This window comes from Rana temporaria, chromosome 4 (genome assembly GCF_905171775.1).
Source record: "Rana temporaria chromosome 4, aRanTem1.1, whole genome shotgun sequence".
NCBI classification, from domain to species: Eukaryota; Metazoa; Chordata; class Amphibia; order Anura; family Ranidae; genus Rana; species Rana temporaria.
The window spans coordinates 329,600,690-329,617,499 of NC_053492.1; the positions used below are offsets into that span (position 1 = coordinate 329,600,690).

A 16,810-nucleotide genomic window follows, 5' to 3' on the forward strand; every position below is an offset into this window, starting at 1 on the left:
CTGCTCCCAGGCACAGGGGATCAGCCCCCGGGGGCAGCCAGGCACTCAGCATTTTCAGGGTGATCACTGACAGACATCCAGCAAGCACTGTGAGTGGAGCGCCCCTTGTGGTGTGTCAGGCAGACAGCTGAGAGAACTACAAGTCCCAGCACACCCACACACAGCTCACCTGTCACTGCTGATGTCACATCCCTGTGGGACCGCCCCTCTAGCCTGGCAGAAGCAGGATCCGGGACTCCTTCGGCTGTCACTCTGTGGCTCCATCCTTGGTCCGCCTCCACCCGTCACAGCGGTTACGTGAACACCGGCCATTCCTGATTAGTGACACTACAGAGGAGAGGGGGGGAGACACTACACAGGAGAGGGGGGGGGTGACACTACACAGGAGAGGGGGGGTGACACTACACAGGAGAGGGGGGGTGACACTACACAGGAGAGGGGGGGTGACACTACACAGGAGAGGGGGGGTGACACTACACAGGAGAGGGGGGGTGACACTACACAGGAGAGGGGGGGTGACACTACAGAGGAGAGAGGGGGGGTGACACAAGAGAGGAGAGGGGGGGTGACACTACAGAGGAGAGAGGGGGGGTGACACTACAGAGGAGAGGGGGGGGTGACACTACAGAGGAGAGGGGGGGTGACACTACAGAGGAGAGAGGGGAGGGTGACACTACAGAGGAGAGAGGGGGGGTGACACTACAGAGGAGAGAGGGGGGGTGACACTACAGAGGAGAGAGGAGGGGTGACACAAGAGAGGAGAGGGGGGGTGACACTACAGAGGAGAGGGGGGGTGACACTACAGAGGAGAGGGGGGGTGACACTACAGAGGAGAGAGGGGAGGGTGACACTACAGAGGAGAGAGGGGGGGTGACACTACAGAGGAGAGGGGGGGGTGACACTACAGAGGAGAGGGGGGTGACACTACAGAGGAGAGAGGGGGGGTGACACTACAGAAGAGAGAGGGGGGGTGACACTACAGAGGAGAGGGGGGGTGACACTACAGAGGAGAGAGGGGGGGTGACACTACAGAGGAGAGGGGGGGGGGTGACACTACAGAGGAGAGAGGGGGGGTGACACTACAGAGGAGAGGGGGGGTGACACTACAGAGGAGAGGGGGGGTGACACTACAGAGGAGAGAGGGGGGGTGACACTACAGAGGAGAGAGGGGGGGTGACACTACGGAGGAGAGAGGGGGGGTGACACTACAGAGGAGAGAGGGGGGGTGACACTACAGAGGAGAGGGGGGGGTGACACTACAGAGGAGAGAGGGGGGGTGACAAGAGAGGAGGGAGGTAAGCTGACAGAGCAGATGAATAGGACTCACATCGTGAGGCAGGACTCCGGGAGCAAGCAGGCACGATGATTCGTATCCATCCACAGTGCAGCCCCGCCCACGCCTCCACACATGACCAGCACAGCCATTCACAGACCCCATATCTGCTTCCCGGCCCGCCCCGCACATCACACATGGCCCGTTCGGCCAATCACAGGGCACCCACTGTCTCAGAGCGCAGCTCCCGCCCCGCCCCCGTCCCCTGAGAAATTAATATTCAAAGTGTGGGAGTGACCCACAGGAGCCAGGGGCGGACACAGGAGGCAGGAGCAGACGGGGGAAGGCTGCAGAAAGATGACGTTTCGTTACCAAGATGGGGTAAGAAATTCATAGCCAGGAATGACTGGCAGAACTTCCGGTTTCTGAAAAGTCGGGGATTGCTGCAGATATGACACTGAAGGTGATTTACATTGTTATATACTTTTTAAAGATGTTGCTAATTTAAAAAAAAAAAATTGCTCTGGAGTACTCCTTTAAAGCGGTGGTTCACCCTCAGTGACACGATTTTACCATCGAGACAGGCATTGTAGCGCGAGCTACAGTATGCCTGTCCCGATTTTTTTACCCCCGTACTCACTGTGTACTCGTACATTATAGATTTCGGCTCCCGCGGGGAATGGGCGTGCCTATGGAGAGGGAGGATGATTGACGGCCGGCCCTGGCACGTCACTCTCCCCGAAGACAGCCGGAGTAGGTCTCGGCTCTTCACGGCGCCTGCGCACAGGCTATGCGCAGGCGCCGTGAAGAGCCAAGCCTATTTCGGCTATTTCCGGAGAAGCGTGACGCGCCAGAGCCGGCCGTCAATCATCCTCCGTCTCCATAGGCACGCCCATTCCCCGAGGGGAGTCGGTATCTTCGATGTACGAGTACACGGTGAGTACGGGGATAAAAAAATCGGGACAGGCATACTGTAGCTCGCGCTACAATGCCTGATTTTATGGTAGAAGAAAACATTTTTTTTTTTTTGGGTTTATAGGGTGAACCCCCGCTTTAAGCCCGGCGTCTGCTCCATCCTGGAGAAAATCCAGGATATCCGTAACCGACTGGGAAGACACTTGTCTTTTTCTACTCCAGGTCTGGAAGGTTTTCCATACTTTTAAGTAGATTTTCCTGGTGATCGGCTTTCTACTTGTAAGGAGAGTATTTATCACCTTTTCTGAACAACCTTTTTGTTTCAGGATCTGGCGCTCACTAACCAGGCTGTTAGTTGAAAAAATTCTGGTCTTGGGTGAAAAACTGGACCCTGCCTGAGGAGATCTACTCTGGATGGCAGTTTCAGAGGTTCTGCTACTGACATGAATCTCAGATTCGCAAACCACGTCCTCCTTGGCCACCATGGGGCAATAAGGAGGACCTGACCGGGGGACCTGCTGATTTTTTGGAGTACCCGCGGAATTAGCTCCAGGGGTGGGAGGGCGTATGCCAGTCTGAAGTGCCAATTTTGGGACAACGCATCCAGGCCCTCGGAATCCCGTTCTACGGAGGTTGAGAAATACCTGTTCACTTTCCTGTTCTTCCGGTTTGCGAACAGGTCTATGTCTGGTTTGCCAAACTGAAGAACTAGGGCCTGAAAGACTTCAGGATTCAGTTCCCATTCTCCCTGTCTTATCTGTTGGTGACTGAGGAAGTCCGCTTCTATGTTGTCTGTCCCCTTTATATGTATGGCTGAGATGGAGATGACCTTTTTCTCCGCCCAGCCCAGAATTTCCATGGTTAGTTCCAATAAGGGGCCGGATCTGGTACCGCCTTGGTGGTTCAGGTAGGCTACTACTGTAGCGTTGTCTGAGCTCACCTGGACCTCTCTGTCCTTGACATCTTGTTGGAAAGCCTTCAGGGCTTCTCCCACTGCTCTGAGTTCCCTGAAATTGGAAGATTGGCAAGCTAGTAGGTAGCTCCATCTTCCCTGGGCTTTTTTCCCCCCCAAGTGGGCACCCCACCCCCATGTGCTGGCATCCGTAGTTAATTTTACCGGATCCCATTGGGCCCAAGGTCGACCTTCCCTTAAGTTTTGGTGACTGGTCCACCATTCTAGGGACGACAGGACCTGAGGGGTGAGTAGAATCTCCTGATCCAGGGATTCCTTTTTTTTGTCCCAGGAGGACAGAAAGAAAAAATGGAGTGTCCTGGCATGCAACTGGGACCAGACTACCGCTGGTATGGCTGCCGACATTAACCCTAGGACTCTCATAACTGACCTCCTGGGAAGTCTGGGGAATTTTACCAGATTCTCTGTTGCTGACGCCAATTTTTTTATTTTTTCCTCTGGCAGGAAAAGCGTCTGAAGCCTGGAGTCTATAGTGTATCCCAGGAATATTTTTACCTGTTCTGGTATGAGGGAGGACTTCTCTAGATTGATAATCCAACCCAAGCTTTTTAATACCTCCATAACTTTGTTGGTATCCCTCTGAACCTGTGATTCTGTCTGACCGGAGATCAGCAGATCGTCCAGGTACGGTATAAGGCATACCCCTTGTAGATGTAGGAAAGCTATTGCTTCTGCCAGTATCTTTGTAAAGATTCTGGGACTGGAGGTTAGGCCGAAGGGCAGTGCCCTGAACTGCCAATGGCGGATTTCCTTCCCTACCACGACCGCAAACCTCAAAAGCGCCTGATGGTCCACGTGAATTGGTACGTGCAAGTAGGCGTCCTTCAGGTCTATGGTCGTCATGAAGGCTCCCTTCATGAGGTTATTTCTTACTGAGTAAATACTCTCCATGGAAAACCTTTTTTGTTCCAAAAATTTGTTTAGTTTTCTCAGGTTTACTATCAGGCAGAATTTTCCTGATGGTTTTTGAACCACAAACACGTGGGAATAAAAACCCTGGTATTGCTGTTCCACTGGCACTGGTATTATTACTAGCTGCTCTGCCAGCTCCTGAATCCCTTCCAAGAGGGCCTTTCTCTTTAGGGTATCCTTGGGGAGCTGCGTGAGGGTGATCATAGGGGGGGGGTAATAAATTCCAGGCGGAACCCGTCCTTTATAATTTTGCGTATGTAGGGACTGTCTGAAATGCTTTCCCACTGTTGTACAAACTGGGACAGCCTCCCCCCCACTTCGACCTCAGCGTCACTTGGTTTGTTTAGCGTCAGTTTTGGCAGGGGGAAAGAGCAAGTTATTCTTTTTGTTCCCTTTGCCATAAAACCAGCGCCTGTTGGGTTCTTTTTTATACTTCTGTTTGTTTTGCCCCTGGGGGCCTCGAAAAGTTTTTTTAAAACCTTCTTTTTTAGGTTTCACAGGAAATTTCTTTCCCTTCTCTGAAGACCTAACCAGGACATCATCCAATCCTTGACCAAACAGGAGTGAACCCTGGAAAGGGAGTCCACACAGTTTTCCCTTTGATGTGACGTCCCCTTCCCAAGCCTTAACCCAGATAGCCCGCCTGGCGGAGTTGATCAAGGCCGCTGTCTTGGCTGAAGCTTTAGCAGTCTCCAGAGCTGCATCTGCTAGGTACGCGACAGCTTTCCCTATCAAAGATAGAGACCCCAAGATTTCCTCAGATTCCGTAAACTGGGCAAGATGTTCTGCCAGTTTCTCTACCCAGAGGTCTGCATTCCTGGCTACACAGGTAGCAGCTAAGGCCGGGGCCATAGAAGCTGTGTTAGCCTCCCAGGCTTTTCTTAGGAGTGATTCGGCCCTACGATCCATTAAGTCCTTAATACTGCCAGCATCTTCAAATGAAAGGTCTGACAGTTTTGTGACTTGAGATAGGGCCGCATCCAGTTTGGGGAGTTTGAAGAAGACTTCCCCAACAGACTGGTGGAACGGGTACTTCCGCTTCCAGGTCTTCTGTGTGGTCAGTGTCCTTTCTGGACTTTTCCACTCTTGTAAGATTATTTCTTTTAGTGATTGGTAAAGAGGAAAGACTCTATCCTGTGTTTCACTGAGCCCCCTATACACCTTATCCTGTGCAGAGGTCGTTCTGGGAACCTCTGGAATCTCTTCAGTGGCATAAATTGCCTGAAGGAGACTGTCCACATCCTCTGCTGAGAAGAGGAACCTTTTCAATTTCCCTTCCTCCTGAGACACAACTGAGTCTCTATCTTCCTCACCCTCTGAGCTGTGTCTAGTGACCTGGCTCATAATCTCACTTTCCTCTTCTTCCTGATCACGAAAAAAGATTTGGGAGGGTAGGAAAGGGGTACTGGGTCCTGCAAGGAGACTTCCTTGGGAGGACAGACCCTCTTTAGGGACAGGTTCCTCCGTATTAGGGGTCGTGGCTGCCTGTGTAGCCGTCTCCCTAAAAGCTCTAACCGTAGCCAACATTTCGGACTGCATTGATAAGAGAACATTTTTCATCATGGCAGCCGCTTCTTTCCCAGCCAGCTGGTTAATACACTTGTGGCAGAAGGGTTTGGTGTGGGATTTTGGGAGCTTATCTTTACAGTTTCCGCACTTTTTAGAGGAACTGTAACTAGCTGAGGCTGAGGATTGAGCAGAGGCCCCCTGGGTTTCACCGGGAGATTCTGTTAGAGAGGAAACATAATAAACAGTAATGTTATTCCCTCCCGCTCGGGGCTGCTGGCTGTACTGGGGAGAAAAGAGAGAGAGAACGAGGAAGGCAGCCGATACCAGCTGTATCCTGAAGTTCAGGAACTCTCACTCTCCTCTTTTCTCCCTTTCCAGGGGGGACTGTACTCACCGACCCCCGATCTGGATTTGGTTGCCGCAGCGCTTGTCTTCCCGTCCTCTTCCATCATGAGGAGGTTGACTGGGTCCTTGGCTTGTCGGTACCTGCTGTAGGGTTTATCCGCCGCCGATGCCCGCCGCTCCACGCTGCTCTCCACGCCGAAGCGTCACTTCCGGGTTGCTGTGTAGGAAACGCCCACTCTCCGGTGACGCGCTTCCTGTTCCTCTCAGAGCGAGGCCTGGAGCGCAATGCTCCTTTGCAACCCCCCCGGGAAGGAGAGATCAGCACCGTGGCGGCTTTTTTGCAGAGGGACGATGGCTTTTTCACCATAGCTCAGAGCGCCCATGCATACCTTTGTGGCGACCTGTGAGCGACCGAAGCCTACAGGTTAGTTCAGCTCTCCCCGGCCTCCCTAAACCTGCCTCAACAGGGGTACCCTTCGACCTCACCGTCTCCAGGTAACAGAAAAAAACAAACGTGTCGCTGTGTTCGGGAAGAAACACAATCAATACTGAGGAGCAAGGGGGTGGGTGGGGACTTATAACAAACTTGTCAATTGATTGTGTTTCCTGTGGGAGGAGCCCTTATCTCTCTGGTGTGCCGTCCTGGAAGGCGTTAGGAGAAATTTAAAATTTCACGTCGTTTGCGTAAGTCGTCCGTGAATGGCGCTGGACGCCATTTACGTTAACGTCGAAACCAATGACGTCCTTGCGACGTCATTTAGCGCAATGCACGTTGGGAAATTTTAGGGACGGAGCATGCGCAGTACGTTTGGCGCGGGAACGCGCCTAATTTAAATGGTCCCCGCCCCATTTGAATTAGGCGGGCTTGCGCCGGGCGGATTTACGCTACGCCGCCGCAAATTTACAGGCAAGTGCTTTGTGAATCAAGCACTTACGCTGAAAACTTGCGGCGGTGTAACGTAAATGTAATTCTACATGAATCAGGCCCAGGAAGTTTAAGCAGTAAGTAAGAACATTAGTCATGTTCTTTACTGTAAGCTGCTTTCTAAATTACAAGTTCCTATTTTTGCCAGTGTCTTTAGCTTTTGAGAAAAACTTAAATATTTCCTTTTAAGAACTGAACTTTTTTTATTGCCCTACATATATACAAGACAGCTTCTGGATTTAAGACAGAACAAAATGAAACTGCCTGACATACGTGTGCATCTGTTCTCTGTGCTAGCATAACGGGTTAATATTTATACAATGGATAAGATCTTTTTGCACATCTGATATGTTATAGAGAGTAAATCAGTCACCTAAGAAATTACGGCATCCTCCAGCTGTGGAGCCTCTGACCCAGCTTCCTTGATGGACATTCACTTCCCACTTATGTTCTGTGTCATCATCTAGTGCATCAGGGGTGAGGTTGCAAATTTCAACTTTATCAAAGTATCTTTTAAAGTCTTCCATCTTCATCCTGAACAAAAAAAAGAAAGAAAAAAACTTAGATTACAGCCATCTTTTATCATTAAAAACAAAAGAAGAAACCAAAGGGCACGGTTGGGACCCCTAGGGGTCTATTATGGACAGACAAAATGATGATGTATAAAAAAAACTATACATTTTATTGAGTATAACAACATATATAAATAACATATGTGGATAACAATCACTGATTAAAAACAAGTTAGATGGACCCAATAGTACAGACAGATGCATGAAGAAACCATTGTCCTCAGACTGGACGGACTAGTGATGATCCATACAAACGTAGACACATACATGTTACGGACATAACATTCCTTCTTCAGAGATTAATTAGGTCAGATCGGTACAGATTTTCTACAATGCAAATAGTACAATTTAATAATGAGTAGATAATATGAGCATAGTTAGTAAATACAGAAACGTTTATAATAAATGCATTACATATGGAGCCAATCGTGTGTAATATATAAGATGTGAAAGCTACTTACAAGGTCACTCATCCACATAAAATGTGTCTGAGAAAGGGGTTGAAACTTGATGGCTAATCACATTTATAGAGGACATGCCCAGCTCACCCCGGGCTTCAATCCGGAGAGTGTGGGCACTCAATGCTTAACTATAAGAACTGGAAGCTGTGGAGCATGTATCGCCTGCTTAGACTGAAATCTCCCCCTCGTGGGGTGGCAAATATATGATCCAGTGCTAGGAATCTCACCTTGGGGGTGGTGTCCCCATGAACTAGTGCACTATGACGGTCCAGAGGGAGAAAGGGGTATTTTTTCTCAATACTGTCAATACTGGCAATATGTATAGAAATTTTTCTCAGTTTTATAAGACCATATTTTTGCGTGTATCCATATACTGACATTAGCCGCCATGGCAACAGGAGTAAGTACCACAACATTTAACTTTGGTCTTGTCTTTTTTTAATCTCACTATGTACTAATTTGTCACATGGTGTAATAACTCTGGTTAAAGTGGAGGTCCGGTTAGAAAAAAAAAAAAGTTAAAAGTCAGCAGCTACTAACACTGCTGACTTTTAATAAGTAGACTTACCTGTCCAGGGTGCCCGCGATAACAGCAGCCGAAGCCGAGCAAACAATCGGGTCTCGGCTGCCCTGCCACCATCCTCAGTAAAGGGGAATCAGGAAATGAAGCCTTGCGGCTTTACTGCCCGATTCCCTACTGCGTATGCGCGAGCCGTGCGGCACGACGTGAATGGAGGATGTCTCCTGGGACACACACAAGGTCCCAGAAGACACCGCTCCACCATTCCACAGGAGGCAGCCGAGGAACAGAAGAAAGAAGAAGGACCGCGGATAAGGAAGTGGCAGATTAGGACGATCTGCCTAGCAACAGGCACTTCAGGTATGTATAAAAAATATATATATATATATATTTTTTTTTTTTTGCAGCATTTAAAAAAAAAAAAATATTGGTGGAGCCCCGCTTTAAGTTATTGGACTGTGTCTTTCTTTGTTAAAAAATGTAACTCGATGCATGTTTTATATTCTGTATTTTCTCATAGGTTCGGTTTGTTTTTTAAGAACCCCTGGACCGATCTGGGTGAAATTTGGATATGTTGGTCTCCCAGATCGGGGCTATCAGGGGATATGTAATGGTAGGGATACCTTGTGTGGAAAGGGGTGTTCCAACTTTTGAGAAAATTGTGTGCTCTCTGCCTGGAGATAATTGGTTTATTCCTTAACTGATCTCAATATTTCCCAGGCAGAGGGAGGGCGGGTGTACTATAAAAGCTGGCTGTGGTAATGTCGTCTGCTGTGTCATGTAAATGAACCTTGGTCTGGCTCTCAGGAACCGTTCATTGTGTGAATTTCTATTGATGATAGATGTGTGTTGTTTAGCAGGTGAGAAGAGCTTACCTCTGAGTCACCTTGTCTGGGTAAATGAATAGTAATTAACTCATGTGGATTATATCGGAGACAGAACGTATGTCTCCTAAAAGAGGTGTATTGAGGGGGGCTCATTAGTAAACCATTGTATGATGTTGTGGGTGGAGTGTGTCATTGTCCATCCGATTACTGCAAGTATTCTATTTGCATAGCTCCCAACTGTCCCTGATTTGGAGGGACTGTCCCTGATTTGGAGCAATGTCCCTCTGTTCCTCATTCCTCCCTCATTTTGGTCTGATCTATAAAGTTGTATATAAAATGCACTTTATCAGTGCTAAACCTTTCACCCAAATTCTAAATTGCTGCATTTGTATATTTTAAAAGCCAATATAAAGGAATAGTAGTGGTAAAAAAAAGCCCTTTTGGATCTAATTAACCTTTTTTTTGGTTAATTCTCCTTTAAGGGGGTGTGGCAGGAGGCGTGTCCTATGCCTACATACGTTTGCTAGTAGGTGTCCCTCATTCCCATCTTAAAATGTTGTGAGGTATGCTTTTTTTTTTTTAAATGTTAACCACTTAAGCCCCGGAACATTTTGTTGCTAAATGCCCAGGCCAGGTTTTGCGATTCGGCACTGCGTCGCTTTAACAGACAATTGCGCGGTCATGCGACGTGGCTCCCAAACAAAATTGGCGTCCTTTTTTCCCCACAAATAGAGCTTTCTTTTGGTGGTATTTGATCACCTCTGCGGTTTTAATTTTTTGCGCTATAAACAAAAATAGAGCGACAATTTTGAAAAAAATTCAATATTTTTTACTTTTTGCTATAATAAATATCCCCCAAAAACATATATAATTTTTTTTTTTCCTCAGTTTAGGCCGATACGTATTCTTCTACCTATTTTTGGTAAAAAAAATTGCAATAAGCGTTTATCAATTGGTTTGAGCAAAATGTATAGCGTTTACAAAATAGGGGATAGTTTTATTGCATTTTTATTAATTTTTTTTTTTTACTACTAATGGCGGCGATCATCGATTTTTTTCATGACTGTGACATTATGGCGGACCCTTCGGACAATTTTGACACAATTTTGGGACCATTGTCATTTTCACAGCAAAAAATGCATTTAAATTGCATTGTTTATTGTGAAAATGACAGTTGCAGTTTGGGAGTTAACCACAGGGGGCGCTGTAGGAGTTAGGGTTCACCTAGTGTGTGTTTAAAACTGTAGGGGGGTGTGGCTGTAGGACTGACGTCATCGATCGAGTCTCCCTATAAAAGGGATCACTCGATCGATGCAGCTGCCACAGTGAAGCACGGGGAAGCTGTGTTTACATACGGCTCTTCCCGTTCTTCAGCTCCGGGGAGCGATCGCGACGGAGCGGCTATAAACGAATAGCCGCGCCGTCGTCCCGGATCGCTCCCTGTGGGTATCCGACCGCCGCATGCAGCGGGGGGGTCCTGATCGGACTCCCGACCCACGTAAAGGCAGGGACGTACATGTACGACCATATGCCTGTACGTGCCAATCTGTGGACGTACATATACATGCGGCGGTCGGCAAGTGGTTAACTTTGTTTTTTTTATTGTTTATAAAAACATAACAAACAAACACTATACAGGTGTATTATCCTAGCGAACATCGCTATAGTCAAAGTGCAATACAATACTCAGGCATACAGGTAAACATTGTGAAACAGCATACAGAAAATATCATCACAAAGCAAAATCTACCCTAGTCAGGGCCTAGGCACTGGCAGTTCTGGAAGCATAGTATCCCTATTAAGAGCTGTACCCTAGGGGGCAGGTGGTATGGTACTCTCTGAGTTAACCCATGAGTCCCATATTTTGGAGAACTTTTTGGGACATCCTCTCGCTTCGTATGTTAACTTATATAGTGGTATCGATTGGTTGACAATGGTAAGCCAAAGCTTTATATTTGGTGTGGACTGGGATTTCCAGTGCATGGTAATCATTTTATTAGCGTAAAATAGCACTATGCGTATGAAGGATTGTACATTTTTGGATAACTCTTCATCATTAATGTATCTCAGTAAACATCTAAGAGGATTGCAAATATAAGGAATCTCAGCTACGGAGCTGATGAAGGCAGTAACATCCGACCAGAACTTCCTTATCGGAGCACATTCCCACATCAGATGGAAGAATGTACCATCGGCCATTCCACATCGAGTGCATAAAGGAGTGGGTAATCTCTTTAATTTATATAACAAACATGGTGTAAAATAGGATTTATACAATAGTTTGGTCTGGGTCACCTTGTCCCTTGAGGAAATGACGGAGGTCACCTGCAGGGGAAGAATCTCCCCCCAGATCTCCTCCGTCAATTCAGGTATATCTGCCCGCCATCTTTGTTCAATGGTGGTAAGCCTAGTGGTTGTGGAGTGTAGTAGAGTCTTATAGTAAGTCGAAACTATTTTGGTGTGGGAGGGGTCAGTCAGTAAGTTTTCCAGTGGGGAAGTTTGCATCTCTATTTCGTAGTCCGAATTGAGTAGCAGCAGTATGTCGTATCTGTAGGAAGTAGGCCGTTGGGTGGGAGTCAATAGTCTCTCTGGAATTCCGCAATGGAACGGAACGTAGTGTCTGTAAATAAGTGTGATACTGTTTTTACCCCTTTCTTAAACCAGTATCCCCCATCAGTTCTCTGATGAAATTCCGGTAGGCTTGGGTTTCCCCATAGCGGGGCATTGGGAGAATATATCGCTGGGGTACTGGGTGGTAACAGTTTAGAAACTTTAAAGATCCGCAGGGTCATGGCCAGAACAGTAGCCCCTTCCCTCCCCCTAAGTGACAGACGGTGTATTAGGTTCTGGAGAGATTCATGAGGTGAGGATGGCCGCCTCTAAGGCAGCAGCTGCATTGTTGGCCTCAGGATGAAACCACCAATGGGCATGCGCCAGTTGCGAGGCAATATAGTATGTCTGGAGACAGAGGTATGCTTTTTGGTGTATATAAGAACCTGCCACTCAATAAAGCGAGTCTATGTGTCAGGGAACTCCTGTGAGACATTTTGCACACAGGCGCGCGCAATTGCGGGCACGCATGCGCACAGGCGTTTGGCGCCAGACAGCCTATTTAAAGGGAGTCTGGGCTCTTGTGCTTTGCAGACTGATCTTCAGCTGTGTTCTTGAATCCTGCTCTGATCCTGTGTGTCCTCCCAGTATTTAGACCCGGCTTGCTCTTCACCTTGGCTCTGTGTTCTGTTCCTGTACTGATGCCCATCTCTGACCCGGCTCCGTTCCCGACTCTGGCTCTGTCTATGACTTGGTACCTCACTGCCCGCCTGCTGACAAACCTGGCTATCCCTGAGACCTTGCTCCTGTCTATGTTCCTGGTTGCTGTTAACCCTCGGTTACCTGCCTGGCTGTTACCTGTTCCTGCTAAGCTCATCACAGTCTACTCTAGGCCGCTGAACCCTTCCAAGCTATTCTCCCGGGACCCCCGGCTCCAGGCACTCGTGTCCCTCTTGTCCTTCGGCTTCCTCTGTCTCACCTTCAGCAGAGCCAGGACAGGAGATATAAGAGAGGCCGACCTCATCAAATCAGTCTCCCATCCTATCCCTGACACTATGCCTGGTACCCTCTTCATGAAGTCTTGGCTCATGTTTGGGGGAATATTCTAACCATTGGGAAGAATCATCCTGGAAACTGCATTCATCTCCACTATCCCTCTACCTCCTGTGGTAGCAATAATCACTTATGCTAGGCGATTGAGGGATGGAAAGAAGGCCGCGGTACCATACCCACTGCTGGTCTTAACAGTGACCAAATAAATCATCTGTGAGAAATTATTTAATTAAAGAAAAAGTGAAAACTATAACAAAGTCCCATAGGTGATTGATTCTGTAAACTTTGTAAATAAACACCCATGTCAAGAGATGAAAACTGCAAGGGAGAGGTGCTAATCCACAACCAGATTCAAAAGATGGCGTGCTTACGAGATAGCAATGACTACTGAACAGTGAAGATGAGTAATCTGTTCGAGTCGAACATGAGTTTGTTTGATGAAGATCGAACATTATGGGCCGTTCACGCCAAATTCCAGTGGTGCGTCACGGCCCATAATCATCTTTATGACGAAACTTGTCGGGGCGTGGCTGTGCGGCAACCATCTGAAGTGAACGTGTGACATATCAAGGCCGATCCAGGAAGGAACAGCGGGGAGGTGGTGAGCAATCAGTGGACACCTTGGGTGTTATATTTGAAGATTTAAGTATGTTATTAAACTGATTTTACGGTATCACGCTATTTTGAGCACTTCTTTTATTTACATGCAGAGCTTTCTGGCAGTGAATTGGTTGGAACTGGGATTATCTGCTATACCTGCCAGTGAGGTATTTTTGTACACGTTTACAAGCCGAACATGAGAGTGTAAGGCAATTTGAGTTGGTGAATTTTGCATCTGACGGGAGAGGATTCACTGACACCATGTGTGGTGGAAGATTGGAATCCATTATCATTATTTTTTCACAAACCTACTTGATGTGATATATGGACTTATATTTAAACATATTTGGTGGGAGCAGAGTGAGAGTGGAGGAGTGAGTGTGTGAAGATCCTCCACTCCATACTCCCCCTCTGATTGAGACTATGCCGTTTATACTACCGGATCAATGTGCCTAACCTTTTTAGCATTGTGTTAGAGTCCCGTTACTTTCTACCATCAATGCCTATCACCTATCAAGAACTTTGAGCATTGAACCCTGTCGTACAGCGTACCATCGTGCGACTTTGTGACCCTCGTTCTGTCCTTTTTTTTTAATCAAGGAGTTAATCCAGAGGGGAGTACCTGGACCTGTGGCTCGGTGTGAGGGAGACTGCAGCGTGTAGAGCTGATTATCTCTCCCAGGTACGCCTCTGTGCAGCTGATCCGTGGAGCTGCTGGATTCGAGTGAAGGAGGTGCGGCGCTGTCTCCTAAGGAAGAGCCGCTCTGAACGTCCGCGGTGTTGATGGGGGGATGGAGGTCGGCTGGTGATGTGCGAGAGCCGTCAGGCTCAGCCCCTGATGCTCTGCTCTCCAACACAACACAGGACCTTAACCAGCTGTACTGACGGAGCTATGGCGGTGGCGTGAGAGGCCCCCTTGCTTGTCAGTAGTAAGGTCAGCTCCAGCAGCAGCAGTGTGTGTCTGATAAGGAGCCGAATGCAGTGAACCGCTACTCTGAGGATTAACCCGTGAATGCTGGATGCAGGTGAGAGCCCTAGCTTCCCTCTCTCTTTCTTTGCGGTCCATTACTTTTTTTTCCCTTACAAGTTGCTAGCTGGGACTGAGTTTTGTTGGCAATGCTGTCTGTGCTGTGCTGATGTGATAAGGGAGAAGCATTTATTACCTGCACCAAATATAGAAACCGCTCTAGGAAGCAGTGTGAGAATCTGACAAGCTGGATTATGGGACAGTTCTAACTGCAGTATAAACAACTATAGCAAGCTGAGGCCTGGAGAATTAACCCCTGCGGCACTGGGTGACAATTGAACGTTTGTTTTCTTTTTTCTGTCCTCCCTTGTTTTGCCACTAATGCAAGCCACGTTGAGTCCTAGTGGAAGACGAGATAGGGATGGAGATGCGATTTTGATGCTTATACATTTACCCTTATGCGTTTTTTCCAGTGCTTTTTATTGCCATACCTATTTAAGATGGAGGTTGGCAGGTGACACACACCCCTAGTCACCTGCTCTCCATCTACTCATTAGCACTTGTATGCCTCATTGAGGAAACTAGAAAAGTTTAGTTAGGACCACAGTAATGCAGAGAGCCTTGTAAGCGGCCTGTGGCTTATCCATATATTTGCAAATGTGTGCAACCAATCCTCTGCTTTTAACATACGAAGTTAGACAGTTGAATTCGGCTTGCAATTTGGTTGGTAAGTTTGAGCCTGGTTACTACGCTATACAATTTTACTTATTTACTTATACATACTGTTTGCATCAACACGCATCTCATTTAAAGTCCCAACCCTTTCTTTCTTTCAACTTTTAGGGATGGAGGCATGTGTTTTTCACATGCCTCATTCAAAGTCCCAAACCCATTTCTATGTTTACCAATAGGGATGCAGATGCGATTTTGATGCTTATACATTTACCCTTATGCGTTTTTTCCAGTGCTTTTTATTGCCATACCTATTTTAGATGGAGGTTGGCAGGTGACACACACCCCTAGTCACCTGCTCTCCATCTACTCATTAGCACTTGTATGCCTCATTGAGGAAACTAGAAAATTTTAGTTAGGACCACAGTAATGCAGAGAGCCTTGTAAGCGGCCTGTGGCTTATCCATATATTTGCAAATGTGTGCAACCAATCCTCTGCTTTTAACATACGAAGTTAGACAGTTGAATTTGGCTTGCAATTTGGTTGGTAAGTTTGAGCCTGGTTATTACGCTATACAATTTTACTTATTTACTTATACATACTGTTTGCATCAACACGCATCTCATTTAAAGTCCCAACCCTTTCTTTCTTTCTAGTGGAAGACAAGAGGTACTAGCTGCAAGTTCTAATGGACTGTATGACACAGAATCGGCTCCAAAATTCAGCGTGGGAGTCCGACAGTGAGCTGGTTTGTGGGACAATTTCAATAGCAGCAAAAGCATTTGTGATGCTGGTTGGGTTGGCCCCCTGGTGGAGAGCAAGAGGTTTCTGTTAGGGAAGAAATAAATAGATAAATAGTCCAGAGACTGGAGATTTGATCGATACTTTTATTTTTTTATTTTTTCTGTTGTTTAAGAGGAGAGAAGAAATAAATAAAACAAAGTCCCTCCTACTATACCCAGGAAACGAGGAGCAGAGGAACAGTCAATACAGTATCAGCATCAGTCACCCCAGAAAGGAGCCAAGGTTACACACTCAGTAAAGAATCAAGCAAAGGCAGCAGCAGCAAAGCTAGAGCGTTTTGCCCGAACCACCCTGTCACCTGCAAAGCTCCAGCAGTTGGCTCAAGCGGGATCCTCGGTGGCAAGAAAAAGCCAAGGCAGCGCTCAAGTAATAGCGAGCAGTGGTATCAAGTGCTAAAAAAGTGAGCACCAAAGGGCCAGGGGGGGCAGGAAAATCTAGTACTGTAACTGCTATAACAAGCTCCCCCAACTCAGTTGAGGTGAGCATGGAAGGTGGCTTGGCAGGAAGTGAAGGAGAGCCCACATTGAGGGACCTTTTGCATGCTATAAACGCCTGTAAGGAAATGGTAACAGGCATGGACATACAGCTGAAAGGCATTAAAGAAGAATTAGTCTCAATGGCGGGGAAGTTGATGGAGACAGTAGAAAGAACCACTGCTTTGGAAGAGAGAGTAAGTGCAGGGGAGGACATCCTACTCCCGCTCAAAAAATAAGTCTTGTAATTGCAGAAACAAATAGATAAACAGGCCGCTAAAATCGATGAATTAAAGAACAGAAATCGTAGAAGTAACATTAGAATAAGGGTTCAAAGGGATGTATGTTGGGGAGAAGGGATGAGTGGAGTGTAGAGGTTATGGCCCCCAGGGTAGGCCCAGCTGGGCGGGGGAGGGGTGGAGGGAGGAGGGATGGGAGGGATGGGAGGGGGAGGGAAG

General features: G+C 47.4%; 1 protein-coding gene across 1 annotated transcript in view; it reads right to left on the reverse strand.

Annotated features, from left to right (window-relative positions):
- CAPN9 (calpain 9) overlaps positions 1-16,810 on the reverse strand; it is a 1,050,568-nt gene that overhangs the window by 567,941 nt on the left and 465,817 nt on the right. The window contains exon 9 of the mRNA XM_040350717.1: positions 7,226-7,386. Within this exon, the coding sequence (XP_040206651.1) occupies positions 7,226-7,386 (161 nt within the window). The remainder of the gene's footprint in view (positions 1-7,225; positions 7,387-16,810) is intronic.